The sequence below is a fragment of the Odocoileus virginianus genome, chromosome 22, assembly GCF_023699985.2.
Source record: "Odocoileus virginianus isolate 20LAN1187 ecotype Illinois chromosome 22, Ovbor_1.2, whole genome shotgun sequence".
In the NCBI taxonomy this organism is placed as follows: Eukaryota; Metazoa; Chordata; class Mammalia; order Artiodactyla; family Cervidae; genus Odocoileus; species Odocoileus virginianus.
Genome location: NC_069695.1, coordinates 37,727,661 through 37,744,059, shown reverse-complemented (window position 1 = coordinate 37,744,059; position 16,399 = coordinate 37,727,661). Strand labels below are relative to the sequence as shown.

Sequence of the window (16,399 nt, the reverse complement as noted above, 5' to 3'; positions counted from 1 at the left end):
GAGCTCTGTCTCCCTGCTTCCTTCTCCCCATCTCTGTGTCTCCCTCACACATACAGTTCCTTCCATCTCCTCTCTGAAGCTAGGAGGGAAGGGAGGCAGGACCAGTTTTTAAAATGGAAGAGGAGGATACCCGTGTGTGAAGTCGCTTCAGTCGTGTCTGACTCTTTGCAACCCCATGGACTGTAGCCCACCAGGCTGCCCTGTCCATGGGATTTCCCAGGCAAAAATACTGGAGTGGGTTGCCATTTCCTTCTCCAGAGGATCTTCCCGACACAGGGGTTGAGCCCACGTCTCTTGTGTCTCCTGCGTTGGCAGGCGCTTTCTTTACCACTAGCACCACCTGGGAAGGGAGCTTTTTACTGGGTGATGGAGAAGCCAGCAACTGCAGAGGACGCTGGGAGCACTTTATGCCCAGGGAAATGAGGAGCTACACAGAGCTTGGTGATAAGGCTCCTACCAGCCTCCTACAAGAGGGCCTGGGATCCTGGACCTGCCACAGAAATTGCCACAAGGACACTCAGGAAATAATTGTTAAATGGCCACGAGAATGACCACTTGGCTAACTGTGGGCAGTTAAGAAGGGAGGTTGACTTAAACTGGACCAGACCAGTCAAGGTGGCTGCCTGGAGGAGGTGGACCTTGACCAGATTCTTGAAAGATGGATGGGATTGGGAGATGTGAAAATGCAGAGTGTGTGAGAAGACTGTGAGAGCAAAGGAAAGGTGGGGACAGTGGTGAACTCAGATGGTTGGGCGGTCAGATCATGGGGAAGAGAGTGACATATGGGAGAGAAAGAAGAGAGTGAAACAGAGACAGTGGCCGGTTTGCAGGATGCCTTCTCTGGGGCCCCGGGTAACTTCAGGAAGTTTGAGGCCACTGCGCCCCCATGAAACTCAAGCCTGCTATTGGCTGGAGTTGACTTTTTGACCTTCCCTAAGGCCCTAGGTGCCCTAAGACACCCTCAGCCACGTCTGCGGGCACAGGGAGAAGCCTTGACACGGAGAAATTTGAGGGAAGTCCCCAAAGACTCTCCCATCCACAGGCGTTCTTTTTGCCTTGTCGCTGGGCCTGAAGGGCCAGCGTTAAAAAGTCATCCCTTGAGTAAGGCACCGTGCTCTGTAAAATCCAGATTTCCTGGTAAGGTGCTGTCAGAATCACTCAAGGGGAAAACGCAACGGGACTTTGCAGACCCTTCAGTCAACTCCCTCTGTTCACATGAGGGGAGACTGAGGCAGCGCAGGGCTCTCCTGGAGTCCCCCAGGGAATTAGAGACAGGGGGCCTGGTCTCCAAGCCCTCCAGGAGGGGGGTGAAGATAGCACTGCAGACGCGACAGCCAACTGGGGCGGGGGACACACGGACAGCCCGGTTCACTTCATTAGGAACAGCCTGGCCTGGGGTCCTCCTTACAGATGGAGGCTTTATTTGAAAGGCCTGAAGGGTCCCTGCCTCATCCCTCCTAAGGGGGCCAGAGCAGGAGGAGTTCGTGATCAAGAGTGACCAGAGGTGCTCGGGGTGCAGGGTAGAAGCTGCCCCTTTCTGGGAGGTATGGGGCTGGAGCTGAAATATCAGAGCACCCAGACGGAGGCAGGCAGGCCCCCCCGGGGCGCGGGGACCGTCAGAGACCCGCGGGGAGAGGGGGCGTGGCAGGGGGGGAATGCTGAGTGGGGAGACTTCGCCCAAGGAGCGAAAGAGAAAAGCAACGAACGAGAGGGACGAAAAGCAGGCACCGGGGAAAACGAGGAGGCAGGAAAGCTCGAGTAGAGCGCACGGGAGAGAGAAGAGAGGTGGGGAGAGGGACGGAGAGCGGGGAGGGGCCGGAGCCGGGCGGGCGGGCGCGTGGGCGGCCGGGGGGCGCCCCCACTGACCCTTCTCGGCGCTTGCTTCCCTCCCCAGGCTGCGCCTTCCTCACCTACTGCGAGCGTGAGTCAGCGCTGAAGGCCCAGAGCGCGCTGCACGAGCAGAAGACTCTGCCCGGGGTAAGTGGCGCCCGCCGAGGCGCGAGCGACGGGCGCGCCGACAGGGGGCGACTTCGGGAGGCCGGGCGGCGGCGCGGCCGGCGCGGGGAGCGAGGGCCTTCGCCCCGAATCTGGGGCGCCGCCCTTTGGGTCCCCGGCGGCCGCTAGGCGCCGGGCTGCGAAACGGCCGCGTGGGCGCCGAGCCCGGACCTCGCCTAGCGGCCCGCGCACACGGCCGTCCAGGCCCGACGGAACCCCGGGCCGGGGGGACGAACTTGGCCGCTGCCGCGAAGCCCGGGAGCGGCTTCTCCCCTGGCGCTCCCGGGCGCCGCCGATCGGGCTTCGGCTCAGCGCGCTGCCGGCGCGGGCGGCCCGGGGTGGGGACGCAGGATGTCCGGGCCCACTGAGCGGGGCCGCCGGTGGCGGAGTCGCGCGAACACCCGCCGATCTCCGTCGGACACTCGCGATTCCTGGGGTGGGGGCCGGGCCGGGGCGGGAGGGAGCGCCTACCCGCCCGGGCGCGGCGCCGCGAGTGAGATCACCGCGGTTTATTTAAGGAGCCAGCCCTCGTCTTTGATAAACTATCGCGCCTCAGCCCTGGTTTATAGCTTCTGTGCGGGGGAGAAGAGAATTATTTATGGCCCCCCTAACTGGGTGTGATATCAGCCATGGCTATTATCGAGGCTAGTTCATCACCATAAAATAAGAAGTGTAGACCGGGTCAAGGGTCTGCGCGGTCTCTCCTGTGGGTTCAGAGAGATGGGGGCGGGGGTGGGAGGGGGGGAGATATACGGCTGGCCGAGTATCTAAAGATAAATGGAAAGATGTGAGCGTTTGTGGGCATAAAGAATTTTAAGATGTACCTTGTTTAAGCTTATACAATGGACACTGCAGGGAAGCACGTGTGTTCTATATGTATGCTCACCAATATTTACACATGCATGTTTACATTCTTACCAAGCAAACCATATGTAAACACACGTTTCTATTTCTGCCCCGCAGCGGGAAAGGTTAACCAGGTAGATAGAGAGAAAGCCCAACCCGGGTCGGGGACAGGCTTCCTTTGCATCAGAGAGCCTTCTTTACCCGTTTAGGGGTGGGGAGGGCCTTCCTTCCATTAAGACAGCCTTTGTACTGTGTTTGTTATTTGTGATTGCAAAGCACGGGGCTGAGTCATCTTAATAACACACCCGCGGATGCAAATGTATGGAAATCGTGCACCGCTCAGGTTTTTGTGTGGAGCCCAGCTCTGGCACGGTGGTCGTTCCCCAGTTGGTTTTTTAGTGGCGCGGCTACATGCACATATATTATAGTAATTACTTTCTGGGTGCCCTCTGTAAGATGGCAGAAATATGCTCCACATCGCCCCATGTTATGTGTGAGGCATAAAGCCATATTGTAAGATAATCAAAGGCTTCTGAGAAAGGCTTGTGCTGATTAATAAAGTGTTTATGGTACTTTGTTTTGGGGGAGATTGTGATAGATATTTTAGAGCCACCCAAATGGAATAGAAAATACCACGTTGTTATGGGAGGCCCTTCATCAGCTTGAGAGAGATTGCTGGGGAGTTTCGTGATGGCTAAAAGCCTGGAATTAGATGGGGAAACAGAGAAGCTGGGAGGGGGAGGCTTAGGGTTTTGAAGAGGGAGAGGCTGGGAACTGGGAGAATTTCAGTAGTAAGTGTGGATTGTTCAGGATCTAACATTAACTTGTGGTTGTTTATTTTACATATAATAGAATAGCTAAATGATGGAGTGTATTAGTTCTTTAATAATTTATAGAAATACTTTGATGTTGCAGTAATTACATTAAAGGTCACATATCAAAGGTAATTTGGTTGAGCAGCTGTGATGGTTTCTCAGAAGCAATCAATACCGCTGTCCGTGGTGCTGATTTCACCAAGGGGCCTGCCAGATTAAAGAAGGCTTATTACCAGACAGAAAGGCCCAGGGGAAATCAGCAGCACATTGGAGTAACGCGCCTGCCCCCCTTCCACCGATAATTAACACTGTTCCCCATAATCTGTGCTAATCCTTCATACTGGGAGATCCAGTGGCATTTTTCTGAAACCACAAAGACAAGTTGGGCAAGTTTGGAAGAAAGAAAAAAAAAAAGTGAATGTATGTTGGGAGGTGGGAGGGGTGAGGAGAGAGGCCACCAGTGGAACCAAAACACAGCCCAGAGTCCCCTGACGGTGCCTGGAAGGCTGTCCTTTCTTCAGAGGCCTCACAGGGAGACTGGGAGACGCGAGGCCTCAAAGAGTCCATCACAATTCTCGGGGCAGGCACAGCCCACAGCAGGAGGGATGGGGAGAAAAGACAGGATTGCAGCTCAAACTTCCCAGGGCACATTGTCCGTGCACAAACTCACATGGAGATTAATGAAAAACAAAGTGACCAGATTTTAAAGCGGAGTCATTTGGATTCCAGAAAGCAGGACTTGGTGTCATTATTGAGATCAGAGAAAGTGAGCCACTGGCAAATGCTAGGACAGGACCAAGCAAAGTGCTCCCACCCGACCATATAATGGGTGTCCCCACCAGCTGAGGCAGGCTGACTGGCTGCTTGGTTAAGGAGCAGAGAGAGGCCACTTCTTGTCTGGAGTCACCACCCCAGGTGCCCTGGTGAGTGCACTCCTTGTCTGATGAAGAAGAAGAAGAAAATTGAAAAAAAAAAAAAGAACCTGGAAACTGGTAACCTCAGCAATTTAGGCACTTTTCCAGACTTCAAAATCCATTAACATCAATCAATTAAAATCAGTCCTCCACTTTCTCACTGGAGAGAGGCAGAGGGGAGGAGATGGGACTGGCAGCCCATTCTGTTTCCCAGCAAGTTGCAGGGCTAGTATCCTGTTGACAGCAGGGAACACTGCCGTGGTTGTCATCTGTGGGCACACACACGCACACCTCCACCACCAAAACAATAACCAAACAACAGAGACAGAGCTAGAGACACCCCTCCCACGTGTCCTCATGTGGGGACGGGGAAGAGGAGCTGACATTTCTGTTAGGATCAGTGGAAGCTCAGAAACCACATTACAGTGGCTGTTTGTACAAGTCAGAGGTCAGTATCCCTGGGAACCAGCCTAACCAAAGCCTCTGGGATGGCTGATGGAGTCAGCCCTGGACCAGTGTTACAAATGGATTATTGTTTCTTAATTTGGCATGCCTTCAGTAAAATGAGATTACTGAGCCACAAAGCCTCATCAGGGTCCCTTCGAGCAGGGTCTTCTGCCAGTATCCAGGAAGTGATTCTGCTTTTCTGAAACTCCCCACCTCTCCCTCACACTCAACTTCACTCTCTCTCCTGACCCCTTGCCCTCTTCAGCCCACCTTCTTCCATCCCCAGTGTATGTTCATCATTTATAGGGTAACCATCCACATGGTTTCTCAACCTATCGACAAGAATTTCCTGTGTGTGTGCCGAGCACTGTGCTAGGCATCCAGGCAGACACGGAGATAAGAAAATTGCATTCCCACCTCTCTTGGAGCTGTCCATCAAGTTGGAAACAGAAGTCACACATACATCAGTGATACAAGACAGCACGCTATCATAAAGTGGGCAGAGTAGAAAATAGCTCAATGATAACAGTTAATACTTATTAAGCACTTACTATCTGACAAGTGTGATGCGAGCAGGTTACCCCCATTACCCCATTTTATCTTCACAGCCACCCTGTGGGGAAGATGCCATGAGTATCCCCCATACATGAGGAGACCCCAGACTAGAGAGATTAAGCAGTTTGTCCAAGGTCACACGTCAATAAATGGCCAAGAAAGGACCATCACCAGCTCTGCTACCATAACCCAGGATATCTACCTCTCCTTTCTAGGGCCACCAGTTGCTTTAGAGGGTACCCGGAAAACTATGGGGTCATTGTTAGTCACTCAGTCATGTCTGATTCTCTGCGACCCCATGGACTGTAGCCCACCAGGCTCTTCTGTCCATGGGATTCTCCAGGCAAAAATACTGGAGTGGGTAGCCATTCCCTTCTCCAGGGGATCTTCCCAAGCCAGGGCTTAAACCCGGGTCTCCTGCACTGCAGGCAGATTTTTTACCATCCAAGCCACCAGGGAAGTTATCAGGAGTTACTGAAAAGTGTGTTCAGGATCTGGGCAAGGTGGCACTAGAAAGTTGGAAGGAAGGTGGGGGTGTCAGATAAGAGCAGTGGTCTGAGAACCAACCTAAAAGACAAGGTGCCCACGACAGGGCCAGGAGCCGTGAGCCAGGCGGGAGAGGTCTGCTTGGACAGCTCCCTGGGGCCTGAGTAGGCACAGGAGGCCTCTCAGAAGAATTCCGTTCCTTAAAATAGGCCCCTGCTGCTCAATTCCAGCTCCCCCTGCCTTTGGGACTTCGCCGGGAATTGTCTTCCAGGAAGAGCCCATATGTTTCCAAAGTTGGGATTGCAGGCCCTCTGGGAAGAGACTCTGATCAGGGATCCAGGTTCCGTGGGCAGCAGACCAGGTTCCTCGCCAGGGCTGCCGAGGGGCCATGAGATGGTCCAGTTAGCAGGCGCCTGGAGCAGGGAGAAGAGGGGGCGGCCAGGGGGAGGCGGGTGGGGGCGAGTGGGAGCTGTGTCTGCTTGGTAAACATTAAAGTTCCAATTCACTAGTTAAAGATTGGCTTTTGTGCCCTGACTCCAGCAACCTGAGAATACAAAGCAAGCCCGCACACTCCTCCGTGGCCGTCCCCCACCCCTACCCCGGCCCCGGTTCAGCCTGGTCAACAAGCGCCATCGCTGCCATCACACCTCCCCATTCGGGTCCCCGCCACTCAGGACGCGACATCTCCATGGACATTCAATGTGACCTTCTTTGAGTTTGCCAGGAAAGATGTTAAAATGGAAAATTAAAAAAGGGAAAGACTCAATTGGATTTCCAGAACTGCGGTCTCGGGGTGCCCTCCTTGCTCCCCCTTCCCCCCATGTTTGTTTCCTTGAGGCCCATCGCCATCTTTCTGTTTGTGCCTGTTTCCTCCTCCTTTCTTCCTCCTCTTCTTCCCTCTCACTTCCCATCCTTTCCCCTTTATCCTTCTCACTGGCCTCTCCCACACATCCTCCCTCTGACTCCTCCCCACTCACCTCTGCCTCTGACACCCATAGGGGGCTCTCATGGGACCACCACCAGCTCACCTGGGACTTCCCTGGTGAGGCCCATCTCCCTCCTGACAGCCCTACCTGGGAAGGATCCATCTAATTTTATGTATAACTGTAAAGATGAATGATAAGTAGAAAGGATGCAGGCAAGAACAAGATGAATAAATTATAAAGGGCAAATGATGACAAGACAGGGGTCCCCAGAGACAGTGATATGATAACAGAAACTAAAGATGAATTTATGATGGATGTAGGTAGCATGTACGGGGCAGTTTTACAACTTCTAGCGATTGGCGCAAAGCGTTTCATTTTAGAGATGTGATGTATTTCCACTTGTCTGTCCTGTAGGCTCAGTCTCTATATGGTGAGTTTGGGTCCCAGCAGCATTTGTCTCTGATTTAGATGATGGGATCACAAGCCAGGTCCATGCATCCCTCCAACTCCCTGGTCCAGTGGTCCTTCTTGCTACTGGTTTGGGGGGCTGTTGTAACAAAGTCCCACAGGCTGGATGACTTAAAATGGCAGAGAGGTATTGTCTCACAGTTCTGGCGCTAGAAGACCAAGATCAAGGTGTTGGCAGGGCTGATTTCTTCTGACCACTGGGAGGAGGACCTGTTCCGTGCCTCCTTCCTCACTTCCTGTAGCCTCGGGGGCGTTCCTGGGCTGGTAAATGGTGTTCTTATGCCATCACGTGAATTTCCTGGTATGCATGTCTATTTCTGTATCCCAATTCCCCCGTCTGATAAAGACACCAGTTGTATGGGATTGGGGCCCAACCTGATCCCTCCTCTTCCCAGCTTGATTACATCTGCAAAGACCCTGTTTCATATAAGGTCACATTCACAGGTACTGGGAGTTCAGTCTTCAGCATCTTTTGGGGGGAGGAGAGGATGAAATTCAACCTGTAACACTGAATTAAGGGCAGCCCTGTGGCCCTTCCATGGCAGAGAGAGAAAGGTCTTCAGCAGTGTTTAAGTCACTGGGTGGGGTGGGGGGATCCCACCAGCCCTTCCTCTGCTTCTCCCCACTGGCCTCATGCTCTTTTCTTTTTCTCTCTGGGGGAAATGAATGACATATCTTCTCTCTTTCCCCATTTTCTCTACAGAAAACTCTTCATCTGTCCTTTTAGGGCAGTGGGTCTTAACAGGGAGCACATTTGCCCCCAACAGGACCTACGGACATTGTCTGGAGATGGTGCAGGTATCTGCTAAGTAGAGGTCAGGATGCTGCTAAACATCTCACAGCACACAGGACAGCCCCACAACAAAGAAGCACCCGACCCCAGAATGTCGGTGGTGCTGAGGGCCCTGTGCTGGGACTGAGGGCAGATGGAAAATGCACAGTGCGGCCCTGGGGGGAGCTTCTATCTCTCTTACTCCTTGCTTCTCAATCACCTGGGGGACAAGCGCCGGGGTCCTCAGGGTGTCAGAGGTGGGAGGGTTCGTCGAGGGGCACAAGCTCAAACGGCGTAAGCACAGAGCGGACAGTGGGCAGCAGAAGAGAACAGAGGCTCCCCTCCAGGCTGAGAGGCGTTTCTGAGCAATCATTCGCACCCTCCTCTCTGCAGGCTGTCCGGTCTCAGCACCGACATGTCACTCAGTCTTCTCATTTTACCCACACGGAATCTGAGATTGGGTGACATGAGTTGCCATTCACTTGTGACAGAGCTGGGGCCAGAATCCAGGCCTCCCTCACCCACCCACGTGTGGGGGTCTCCAGCACCCCCCTTTGGAAGAGCCCCCATCCTGACCGGAAGCGGATCGGGCAGGCGTGTCCCCAGCCAAGCCACCCCTCCTCTCCCCGCAGACCACACCACAGGCTGGGGCAGAGCTGAGTCCACAGGGTCTCGGGCTCTCCCAGCAGGAGGGAGCATGGGCTTCCAGGAGAGAAGGCAGAAATGCCTAAAATCCAGAGCTACGTCTGCATCCACAGCATGCTCAGCTTGCCTGTCCTCTTCACGCCGGGGTCCTGGGTCCCACCTCCCTCAGCTTCCGTGGGGAATCTTCCCTGCCCTCCCCTCCTCCCAGGTCGCGAAGCCCTCCTCCCACCAGAGCTGTGCCCTGTGTCTGGGTGCACCCTTCTCTTCGCTCACCTGGGTGTGGGGGATCCCCAGTTTTCCAGGGAGTGATTCTCACACCCACCCTGCGACCCCCACGACAGAACCCAGGCCTGGCCATGGGCTGTCCTCAGCAAGACTCTCTCACAGATTTGTCTGAAGGACCCAGAGAGCCTTGTGTCCACAGCCACCGTCTCTAAGTTGAAGGGATAAATAAAAGGCCACGTGAGGTGATGGTCAGAGCCTGGGCCAGGGTCAGGGAACCTGGGTGCCAGGTCCCACCTGCCGCAAACAAACCAGGTACTTTGGGGCAAAACGCTCAGCTCGGAGCCACCCTGAGCCTCCACCTCTGGACTGTGGAAGGGGGTGTGGTCTAGAGGGGCCTCTGGACCCTCTGACATTTTCTGCAATTCTGAGACTAATAGACTTGGCGTTACTCACCTTGCTGAATCCAGGAGGGAGGGGAGGAGGCTGTGTCCTGGCCTCCACAGCCTGACTCCATCTGTGACAAGTGTAATAAAGCGAGGGTCAGCTCGGGGTCTCCCCGAGGCAGAGTGGCCAGACCGCCCGCCCCCGAGGGCTGGCTCCAGGACAGCTTCAGGGAAGGGCTGCACCCCCGCCTCCATGTCCATCCCTGCCCCTGGGCCCCGCGCCTCCCCCGCTTCCTTCTGCTCAGGTTTCTTCCTAAAGAAACCAGGCAGAAATTTCTCAACTTTCTTCAGCACTCGCCCAGGCCCATGACTGCCATCAGCCCAGTCATCAGTCATCAGCAGCAGTGTGTACAGGTTACCTGCTTGGGGGTGGGGTGGGCATCAGACAAATAAGTGAGACACAGCTGAAGGTTTGGGAGGCACGTGTGAAGACCGCTCGTGATCCAGAAAGTGGCTTTAGGTGACAAAAAGTGGCAGTGATGGGAAGTGCCCAGGAGTTCAACTGCAAGAGGCCTTAGGACAAACCAGCGTGTCCTGGAGGAGCCCGCCCCGTCCCACCGTGGTGGCCTCCCAGTTCCAGGCTCCTCCCCCTCTGACGTGCTTCCTAGACTGGGCCAGTTGTCATGGTGACATAAAGACTGACCGCCTGCCTGGACACCCCTCGGGCTGCAGTCGCCCAGGGGCCCAGCTGAGCGCAGCTCCCTCACCAGCCACAGGTCCACCAGCTCTCGGCCAAGCACCTGGCCTTCTTTCAGCCTCCTCTTCCTGCTCAGCCCTTTGCTTCCAGGCTGCTCCGTTGTCTGATCCCTGGGTCGGGAAGATCCCCTGGAGGAGGGCATGGCCACCCACTCCAGCGTTCTTGCCTGGAGAGTCCCATGGACAGAGGAGCCTGGCAGGCTACAGGCCGTGGGGTCGCAGAGTCGGACACGACTGAGCAGCTAACACACAGCACTAACTCTGCCTCTCAGGGCTTGGAGTCCCGCCCCCCAGTGCTCTCTGTACCCGCTCTCTTGCCCAGAGCTGATTCACAGCTGGGCGGTGGGCAGGGGCAGGGGACGGCTTCTCTTTCTACCCCTTGACCTCGCAGGCCTTGGCAATACCCAGAAGCATTCCAGCAGATCTATTCTCAGGGCTCCTCTTCCATCCACATCACCTCATGCCCCGCGGCTCCCCAGAAAGTTTTCAGCTTAGCTCAACCTGCGGGGTTACACTTGATAAGACAGGATAAGCCTGTCTGATAAGCCTGGAGGAAACACTGTGTAGAAGGCTCGTTGGCCTGGCCAGTGGCAGCTGGCACGCGTGTGTCTGGGCGGCCAGGAGTGACCAGAGTGAAGGGGATTCCCAACACACGTGTGTCAGCTGCAGGGGTGGAGGGAAGGGGTCTCAGTGGGAGTGCCTAGGTGAGACCACGTGAGGCTGTTTAAGGGTTTGCTGACCTTTCACCAGAGCACAAGGCAGGGAAGCAGGTTACCTGTGTGAACCCCTGCTGTGGGAATGGATGTGTTTAGGACTGGCAGGGTTTCTTCTAGAGAGGGCGTGCGTGGGCAAGAATAAAGAGCCAGGCGTCTGCGTTATGGGCCTGCATCCTTGCAGAACGGTGGGCTGCCAAGTCCCGTCAAAGATGGGAAACCCTGGATGATGATGGCAGAAGACACTGTGGTTATTTGTTCTTCAGATCTTCCTGAAAATAGTTATAAAGAGAAAAGGGCTGGAGTTCAGGGCCCCAGTTCCCTGTGGCCCTAGTGTGTGTTTTGAGCGAAGGCATTTGTGGTATGTTCTCAATGGGACCACCAGGGGGCGCCATGCAGGTGGGCTCCGGCTCTGTTGGCTGGGTGGACACAAGGCAACTTGTGAGACTGTGGTGTCCACTCTGCGCCCAGCAAAACGCCCTGCTCCACCTTCCGGAGCGCTTACAGCCTGTGGGAATGAGAGCAAGCTGCTGGATGACTTGGGACGAGCCTCATGACCTTCCTGGGCCTGTTTCCTAGTTCCATGGTGAAAATCTTGTGTGTCAGCCCTTCGGATGCTGTGGAGTGCTATAAATCCAGGGACTGCCATGAAGGACAGAACAGTGATGCTGAGTGTGCCTCACCAGGGTCCTCTGGCACAGTAACCTCCAGTGGTTCCTAACTCATTCATGAGATAGTTTCAGGACAGTAAAAATAAGGAATGGTCAACAGTGTGATTTGAATTCTAAGCCTCATTACACCTCAGAGAGAAGGACTGTGAGTGGAATGACCATGAAGGACCCCCATGGACAGGGAGACCAATCCAGGTGTGCATCAGGGAGAGGAAATTGGAAAGGGAGTTAGGGGGACAGACTTTGGAGAGCCAGGATGGTCTGAATTGTCCTCCCAGAGTTAGGGGTTGACTGGAGAGACTATGGTGGGAAAAGCAGCAGGCCTTTCTCACATTGCTGCCCTTCAGAATGTCCAGCCCATACAGCCTGCAGGCCTCAGTCAACTCCAGGCAATGAGTCCTGGACATCCTGCTCACTTAGGCGTGATTTGAGCATTAGCAATCCCTAGCCTCCCTCCTCCCTGCCCACCCACCCCAGTCCTCCAGGGCCTCTGGACTTAGCTCCAAGCCCTACCATCATCTAGGAAGCTCTCCTAGGCTGCTCTTCTAGGCCACATCAGTCTCCCCTTAGTCTGAGCAAGGTCAGCAGAGCTGGAGGTCTAAGCCCTGGCTAAGTGTGGACCTGGGCCCAGAGCGTCATCATCACCAGGTGCCTATTAGATGCTGAGTCATCAGCGCCACCCGGACCACCTGAGCCAGGTCCCTCAGCCTGCACCCCGAGGCATTTTAACAAGATCACCAGGAGAATCATGTGCACGAAAAGTGTGGGGACCACTGGCCTAACTTGAGGTTCTCAAAGACACTTCATTTAAGTATTCCCAGAAGCAGACTTCAGAAAAGCATTTGAATGCAAGTGGGTTTTTTCAGATGGTGACCCCAGAAACACAAATGGGAAGTGATGAAGTACCACAGGGTGACAACCACCACTCACTGAGGACTCCCTGAAGGCCTGACACTTCACAATATTCTCTCATTTATCTGTCAAAACAGCACCACATGGGCGCGTTCTCGTGTAAGCAGCGCCCGCACTGTTTGATGGATGAGGAGACTGAGGGGGAGGGGCTCACTCACCAGGGAGGGGTCTGGCTCCAGGGCCCACTCCTCTTCCACCGCATCCTGTGGGGCCAAGACTGTGGAAAACCCGAGCATCACAAGGGCGGGAATGGGGTCACCTTCTTCTGTTTCTGTCACCCCAAAGTCAAGAGCAGGCTGCTCCCACAGGAGGCTCTGGCGTGATTGCTAGACTCCCCGGGGGGCCACGTGAGGCAGGGCAGTGGCCCCACAGCCAACACCGCACACCAAACCTGCCTTTGGGTTGGAGAAGCTTTATTCTGCATGGGGAACAGAGTCTAATTCCAGCCCCAGTTCTGCCTGGAGCCTGACTGTGTGCCCTTGAAGAGTCACTTAACTTCTCTGAACCTCAGTTTCAGTGACTGCCCTATGAGTTAGAGATGTGTTTGGCTGCAGTGGCTTCAACAAGTGGAGCTTTGGATTTTTGCATTCGCATGGAGTCGGGATCTGATGTTGGCTAGGCAGGATAACGTCAGCATCAGTCTCTTTGCTCATGGTTATAAAATGGCTGCCTCAGCACCATGCGTCATACCCACAGTCCAGCAGAGTAAGTCCAGTTGTGTCTGTCCATTTTATCAGGAATGCAAAAGATTTCCCAAGGCCTCTCCCCGGTAGAATTCTTTGTGGGTCTCATTAGGCAGAACCATGTCCGCTAGTGGCAAAGAATCTGCCTGCCAAAGCAGGAGACATGAGTCATAACTTCAATCCCTGGGTCAAGAAGATTCCCTGGAGGAAGGCATGGCAACCCACTCCTGTATTCTTGCCTGGAGAAGCCCAGACAGAGGAGCCTGGCACGCTACAGTCCATGGGGTTGCAGAGTCAGACACAACTAGACAGGAACTCACATGTCCGTGACCGCCCTGACTGCAAAGGAGGCTGAGAAAAGGAATATCTTGCCATGAAAGAGGCATATATCTGCCATGATCAAACCTGCTTTGGTCAGTGAGGGAGGAAAGGGGATGGATAATGCATAGGAGCCCAGAGAGTCCCCCCTGTTAGCCTCCTAGAGATGGGTAGGGTTACAGAAGGGCAGGCTGGGCAGCGTGCAGAGATCCTGTGCTCAGATCCTGGCCTGACGCTTGTGTGAGGAGGCCGATTCAGAAAGAGTTGTTCAGAAAGAGGGTATCCTAAGAACTGCTTTTTCAACATAGCACTGCTGACTCAGCGCGTCCATCCAACTACTGACATGGTTTCTAATTCCATGAAATCCTTCATGGGGGAATGAAGATTTCAGCCCCTTAGCTATCATATTTTTATCTTCTACATCTCTCTTGGACTGGTATCCTTCTGCGCCCCTGTATGTGGCTTAAATATTAGTCAGAAGCCACCATGCCACCCCCCAGCTGTGCCCACGTCACGGGGATCCCACGGTCAGGTCCCCACGCTCACTTTGGGGCCTGGGGGGGTGGATGCCTTCTGAAAGAGCCCCACCGGTTTTCGGGGTGACGACTTGACTTTTCAGAAACGGAAGCAGCCGTATTCTGGCCTGTTGTTGGGGGTGTGGAGTGAGGCGTGTGTACTCTGTGCCAGGCTTGCCTTGAGGAGGAAGGATGTGCCCACATGATTAACTTCCACCCGGCTGCGCTGAGCATAGGGAGGGAAGGGGTGAAAGATGCCCCCAGCTGGCCTGTGTGGCCCTCAGCTCCTCAGGCCCTCTGTCTGGGCTCAGCCTGCAGCACCAGAAAGGCCCACCCAGCCCTCGCCACGCCCCAGGGCGTGGGCTGTCCCAGGAGGGAGTGAGCCTCCCGCCACAGAAGCATTCAAGCTGGGACTGAGTCCCTGGAGGTGGGGGGTGGGGAGGGGGAGCAGTGGAGGAGACTCGGAAGGAGGACAGCGCAGGCAACCCCACTCTGGACGACTCACTTCTGGGAGGTGAGCCAAGACCGTGATTTTCTGTGCTGTGGTTGGGTCTCCATCATAAATGGCCCCACCGTGCACCAGTGCCAACTCAGTCCTCAACCCCAGCTGCACCCGTGACCCGCGCTGCCAGCCTGTTTCCAAGAGGAGGGCCGCCCAGCCCTCCCAATCCCTCCCTTCTCTGAGGACACTCGGGACCCACCACATCTCTGGGCAGGTTCAGGTCCCAAATTCAGCCAACCCAGCTCCGCCACTCTGAGCTCTGTGACCCTGCACAAACCACTTCACCCTCCGTGCTGCGGCTTCCTCCTTGTAGACCCTGGGCTGCCAACAGTGCCTCTCCCCAGGGCCTGCTGCATGAAGTGATGCCAGCAAAGCGATGAACACCCTGTGTGCACGTGGGAACTCCATAATGGGCGCCCCCTGTTGCCGCCGTTGCTTTGGCCATCACCTGCACCCCCACCCTGCCCAGGAGGGAGTCCTCTGGGGTGGCCCCCTCTGTCCATCCCCACCCCTCCTGCCCTGGCCTGGAATAGAGCTGGCCCAGGGCGCACAGCTCCATGGCTGACACAGGGCCGGCCACATGGTGGACCAACGTACCTCAGTGAGAGGAAGCCAGGTGTGGGAGCGGTGGGACCATCCCTCAGATCCCTGGTCCTGTTCCACCTGAGGCCTGGCCGTGCTTGGAGGGGGAGGTTTCTGCCGCTTTCTGCCCCTCAGTCCCCGAGAGGTGTTAGTGAAGTCCGTGCTGACAGTTTGCACAATCCCGGCATCCACGTGGTTTCGGATGGTCCAGAAGGCCCTTCAAGGCAGGGCGACCCAGGGATCTGAAATGAATATGCATTTGGCTTCTCCCAGCAGCTCTGACAGCTGGCATCCGACAGCTGGGACCGTTCAGAGCCTGAGAGAAGGTTTTTCATTCAATTGGTGTTTCCTGAGCACCCATCAGGAGCCTGGCCCTGTGTTGGTGCTGCTTGGCGGGTGGGCACGAGGAGAGGGCAAGGACCCCTCTGCCCTGGGGCTTCCCCTCCTGCAGAGGGGAAACGATGTATATGCCATGTGGTCAGGGGACAATGGGTTGGGACCCTGGGCTGAAGTGTAGATCTCTGAGTAGTCAGGGAGCTTTGCAGAGCTGTGTCTATGGGGTGCCTTCTCTGAGCCTCGCTTCCCTGAGCACCAGGGCCGCTGTCCTGGGAAGGACTGGCAGGATTTGGGTGGATGGAGAGGGGCTGGGCACATCATTCCAGGGAGGTGATGCACCTATCGAGGAGGACGGAGGGAGGGAGACTGCACTCCTAGAGCTCTCAGAAAGAGGTTGAGGGGCCCTAGAATTAGAGGAGGCTTGGGACCCCAGTGGGGAAGGTCTTGAACATCCCACTGAGCAATTCAGTCCCTTCGGGTACTTGGGAGCTATGGAAGCTTCCAGGGTAGGAGAGTGACAGCCTCAGTGCAGCTGGCACACCTCAGGCCTGGGTTGTCAGGGGCTGCTCTCTGGGCTTGGGAAGGCCTGCTGGAGGGGGCTTGAGGGGAAATTGGCTTCCTCTGGACCCTGCAGCTGGTGAGGGGAACTTGATTCCCCACCCCCAACATGACCACTTAAAGGGCTTGTCTCATCTGAAGGAGAGTGCTGAAGAGGTCCCCAAACCACCTGGCTGCACATGGAAGTTTCTGAGACATTCAAGTTTGTTACAAGTGCAGGGGATAGAGGTTTAATCTCTCTTTCTCTCTCTCTCACACACACACACACACACACACACACAGAGGCATGAGGTCAGGGTGGGCCTGCAAATCCACATGTTACAAGGGCTCCTGCCATGATCTGAGTGCCCGTCCAACTCTGGGAGCTCTGGGCACC

At 55.3% G+C, this 16,399-nt stretch overlaps 1 protein-coding gene across 50 annotated transcripts in view; it reads left to right on the top strand.

Annotated features, from left to right (window-relative positions):
- The window catches only part of CELF4 (CUGBP Elav-like family member 4), a 311,899-nt gene that overhangs the window by 78,576 nt on the left and 216,924 nt on the right, over nt 1–16,399 (top strand). For all 50 annotated transcript variants that reach the window (XM_070452880.1, XM_070452875.1, XM_070452874.1 and 47 more), the window contains exon 2: nt 1,895–1,977. In XM_070452880.1, coding sequence (XP_070308981.1) covers nt 1,895–1,977 — 83 coding nt within the window. The remainder of the gene's footprint in view (nt 1–1,894; nt 1,978–16,399) is intronic.